Here is a 4,647-nt window from a genome sequence, read left to right as displayed (position 1 = left end):
TGAACAGTTGCAGCGGTGTGCGGGCGACGTTTAGACGGAGAGGACACAGGATAGGGCAGCGTGTACGCTTGTTCGTGGTCCGTATCTGTGACGTAAAAGTCTGCCACTGACGTGTCAAGCATCACAGATGCGTCTGTGAAGATTTGACGAGATCAAGGGTAGGTAGGAGTTGATGTGTGCCAAGGAGAGCTGATGGGCTATTAGTAGAGGAGCTTCGTGTTTTCGAGAAATGTCTGGGATTGCAGGTTGAATGACGGGATGCTCAAGGGTCCACATAGCTGGCACAAAGGAGCGAGTAGATGTCGTGGGCGAGAGATAATCCCGTAGGCGGGCAATGGCAGTACTGAAGGTGGAAGCAGGGCAGCTTTCTGCTGTCTGACGAAGGGGATGGGAAGGGTGGGTCAGAAAGCGGGCATGTGGCGGCTTTGTCATCGGCATCGCGGCGCCGCTGTTGTTGAGGCGCGAGCAAAATAAACGTTCGTACACTTGCTCCCTTGCGAGCTACCAGGAAGGTTGTCTCTTACTTGTGTCACTTGTCGCTACAACTGGTGACCCGAACGTGGAACCCTAACGTTCCATACGCCATTATGTCTACTGGCGATGCTCCCCCAATTGGAGAAGCCTTAGCGACAACCTCAGTTACACCCGTATCCTCCATCGCCGTCAAACTTCCTCCGTATTGGGATCGCAACCCCGCGACGTGGTTTATTCAAGCGGAAGCACAGTTTCACCTCTTCGGCATCTTGGCCGAACGTACCAAGTATTACCACGTCATCGCGGCCCTTTCACCATCAGCGGCAGAAGAAGTGTTTGATATCATTGCCAACCCTCCCGCCGATACCCCGTACCAAGCCCAGAAAGCGGCACTCTTGAAGCGTACATCGCCGTCCGACCGCGCCCGTCTGCAACAGCTGTTGTCAGCTGAAGAACTAGGCGACCGGCGCCCAACCCAACTGCTGCGCCGGATAAAACAGTTACTCGGCGAAGGAAGCAATGCCAGTACTGACAGTTTCCTCCGCGAGCTATTCCTCCAACGGCTCCCTAAAAATGTCCAGATGGTTCTTGCCAGCACTCACAACCTCGGCATTGAAGAGCTAGCTAGTTTGGCTGACGCAGTCATGGAAGTCGCATCACCTGCTACTATGACCTTGGATTCCGTCCAAGCGCCTCAAGTCGATGCTCCCCCAAGTGTACCTCCCTTCCCTGACGCCAACTTGAATTTCGCCACTCTTTCCCAACAAGTCGCTCACCTGAATCAATTAGTTGCGGCTTTGTCCACTCGATCCCGCTCTCCGTCGCCACGACGCCAGCGTTTCCGCTCCCGCAACCGGTCTCCTCGCCATCGCAGCCCAGGTTCACGCGACAGGAACGGGCTTTGCTGGTACCATCACCGCTTCGGCCAGGAAGCCCGACACTGCTTCCAACCTTGCGCGTGGTCGGGAAACCCGCCGGCCAACCACTAGTGGCGGCGAGTGGACGTGGCCCTAATGATTGCCGCCTTTTTCACATCGTGGACCGTACCTCCGGCATGCGTCTTCTCGTGGATACTGGCGCTGAAGTTAGCGTAATCCCTGCCTCGAAACTCAGCGGCCGCTCCCGAGAACCTTGCTTATCCCTCAAGGCGGCCAATTCAACCACCATCCCTGTATACGGCCAAAAGTCCTTAACCGTAAACCTTGGATTGCGACGAACCTTCCGCTGGCTGTTCCTGATCGCCGATGTTCACCAGGCGATCTTAGGAGCAGATTTCTTACACCACTTTAACCTGCTCGTCGTCGTTTCTGGGAAGCGCCTCGTCGACTCTTTGACACACCTGTCTGTGCACGGAATTCGCGCCCCGGCAAGTCCCCAACGAGTTCTTTCGCTTGCTGAGCCATCTCCTCCTTATGCTCTCATACTAAAGGAGTTTCCCGCACTCACCAAACCACCTGACTGGAACCAGCCCGTCCAACACGACGTTTTACATCATGTGCTCACTGCTGGCCCTCCTGTTCACTTTCGACCACGTCGTCTCGCTCCCGAGAAGTACAGGATTGCCAAGGCCGAATTCGATCACATGTTGGAGCTCGGCATCATTCGCCCATCATCCAGCACCTGGGCATCACCCCTCCATATGGTGCCTAAGAAAACGGGCGACTGGCGGCCTTGCGGTCATTACCGCGCTTTAAACCGCATCACCGTCCCTGACCGCTACCCCATTCCGCACATCCTCGATTTTGCAGCCAGCTTGGAAGGGGCCACAACGTTTTCGGAAATTGACTTGGTTCGCGCATACCACCAGATTCCTATGGCGCCGGAGGACATCCCTAAAACAGCCCTCACCACCCCATTTGGCCTCTTTGAATTCTTACGGATGCCCTTCGGGTTGCGAAACGCGGCCCAAACCTTTCAAAGGTTTATAGATTCTGTCACCCGCGGGCTCCCTTTCGTGTACGCCTATCTAGACGACCTGCTGGTGGCCAGTCGCTCTGCAGAAGAGCACGCCCAACACCTCCGCGCCCTCTTTGCACGCCTGGAACATCATGGCATCGTCATCAACGCTGCAAAGAGCGAGTTCGGTGTAGCAGAGCTCGATTTTCTTGGCCATCGCATAAACAGCGCGGGAATCTTACCACTACCATCCAAGATAGCTGCCATCCGCGATTTTCCCCGCCCAACTTCAGCCACCAAGCTCCGGCAGTTTCTCGGAATGGCTAACTTCTACCGCCGTTTTGTGCCCGCCTGCGCCTCTACACTCCAGCCTCTGGAAGCGCTTCTCTGTTCACGCAAACCTCCGCCACCAATCCTACAATGGACAGCAGAGGCTACCAAGGCTTTTGACAAGATCCGAGAAGATATCGCCGCAGCTACACTCCTTGTCCACCCTCGGCATGACGCCCCCACGAGCTTAATGGTGGACGCCTCGGGTGCCGCGGTTGGCGCCGTGTTGCAACAACAGCTCTCATCCGGGTGGCAACCTCTCGCTTTTTTCTCGAAGAAGCTGAAACCAGCTGAGACTCGATATAGCACCTTCGGCCGCGAGCTGCTGGCCGCTTAAATCTCGGTAAAGCACTTTCGACACTTTCTGGAAGGACGCTCTTTCATCATATTCACCGATCACAAGCCCCTTACGTACGCCCTGTCATCCGCCAGCACCAGTTATACGCCACGAGAAACCCGACATCTGGCCTACATTGCTGAATTCACATCGGACATCCATCACGTCACTGGCACCAACAACCCAGTCGCTGATGCCCTCAGCAGATCTGTCTCAACCGTTGACTCTGCCAAATCCCCGTCGACGCTGTCCTTGGACACCTTGTCCGAAGCCCAATCCATGGATTCTGAACTCGCCACGTTCCGCGCCAACTTGTCGTCTGGCCTGGTCATCCAAGACATTGCGTTGCCAGGCGCGTCCAAGCTTGTGGCCTGCGACACTTCCCAAGGACGTCCCCGCCCTTTCCTTCCTCGGGCCTTCCGTCGCGCTGTGTTCGACACATTCCATGCTTTGTGCCATACCGGCGTCCGCGCGACGCGAGCGGCCATTTGCGAGCGTTACGTCTGGCCGCGTATGAACAGCGACATCAGCCGTTGGGTGAAGGCCTGTCTGCCCTGCCAACGAAACAAAGTTCACCGCCACACTCGCCTGACGCCTTCTCCTTTTCCCCAGCCTGATCAACGTTTCCACCATATACATGTGGACCTCGTGGGCCCGCTTTCACCAGCTCAGGGTTTCAGATATATCCTCACTATCATCGACAGATATACCCGCTGGCCGGAAGCAGTTCCTCTCTCAGATTCTCAGGTGCTCGTGTTGGTCGCGCGAAGCAGAAAATGGAAGTGAATGACATGTCTGTGGCTGCTGTGTCACGTATTAGAGAGACCTACATATGCCTGGTGTAGTTTTGGTGTTCGGGGATGCGAAAATCATCTTCGTTCATCTTCGACGACGGGCGTGTTCTAGCACAAGATTCCTCAGGACAGTGCGCGAAAACGAATGTGGTTCGAAGCACTCGGCTATTAGATACAGCAGTCGTGTCCTGTGTGCTGAGCTCATTTTGCTGCCGATGACTACGAAGATGTTGTAGAAGGCGAATTGCGAAGACGTCCGGAGCGAACTGCCCTTCAGTAACCAGTGAGGCAGAGCAAGCGTTTGGGCTGGTTGGTTCATATTCGATTAAAAACAATTAAAAAACCCCAGTGCTGGGTAGGACGAGGGCAGAGGATAAAAGGACAAGGACCGGCACTGAAATGCAACCAAGTTTATTTTTCGAGCAAACCAGTGACACCCCTCTCACCCCGCAAAAACCGACCAAAAGAGAGCGCTATACACCAGAAACAAGTTCTTCCAAATCTGCTTGCCTATCTGTTGTTTCGTGCGTTGATAAATTCTTCGATTTTCTTTGTGAAATCGATGGATGCCATACTAACACAATTATCCCCTTCCTCTCGAATGAACCTAGCCTCCTGATAAAGAAGCTTCCCTCTTCCGTGCCAGTGAAAAAGAATTTGCGTTCCGCGATAATCTGGGGGCTGTTTTTGCAACCATCGCAATCTCTTACGTGATCTTTTAAAGTTGAATATTGGGAGCTCGGCCTGGCATGCTCCTGCAACCTGACGTTGACGCATCTCTGCGTTTGCCCAATGTAAGCACTGGGGGGTTTTAAT

At 54.4% G+C, this 4,647-nt stretch overlaps 1 protein-coding gene across 1 annotated transcript; it reads left to right on the top strand.

The window, feature by feature from the left end:
- Positions 1 to 587: 587 nt before the first annotated feature.
- Positions 588 to 1,463, top strand: LOC135389250 (uncharacterized). The gene has a single exon (XM_064619315.1). It carries the CDS (start codon positions 588 to 590, stop codon positions 1,461 to 1,463), a length of 876 nt encoding a protein of 291 aa, XP_064475385.1.
- The last annotated feature ends 3,184 nt before the right edge of the window (positions 1,464 to 4,647 follow it).

This window comes from Ornithodoros turicata, chromosome 3 (genome assembly GCF_037126465.1).
Source record: "Ornithodoros turicata isolate Travis chromosome 3, ASM3712646v1, whole genome shotgun sequence".
In the NCBI taxonomy this organism is placed as follows: Eukaryota; Metazoa; Arthropoda; class Arachnida; order Ixodida; family Argasidae; genus Ornithodoros; species Ornithodoros turicata.
This window is presented reverse-complemented; position numbering and strand designations above follow the sequence as displayed.

What these genes read in the sequence shown, in the direction of transcription:
- LOC135389250 (XM_064619315.1), top strand. Translation starts at nt 588, where the DNA reads ATGTCTACTGGCGATGCTCCCCCAATTGGAGAAGCCTTAGCGACAACC.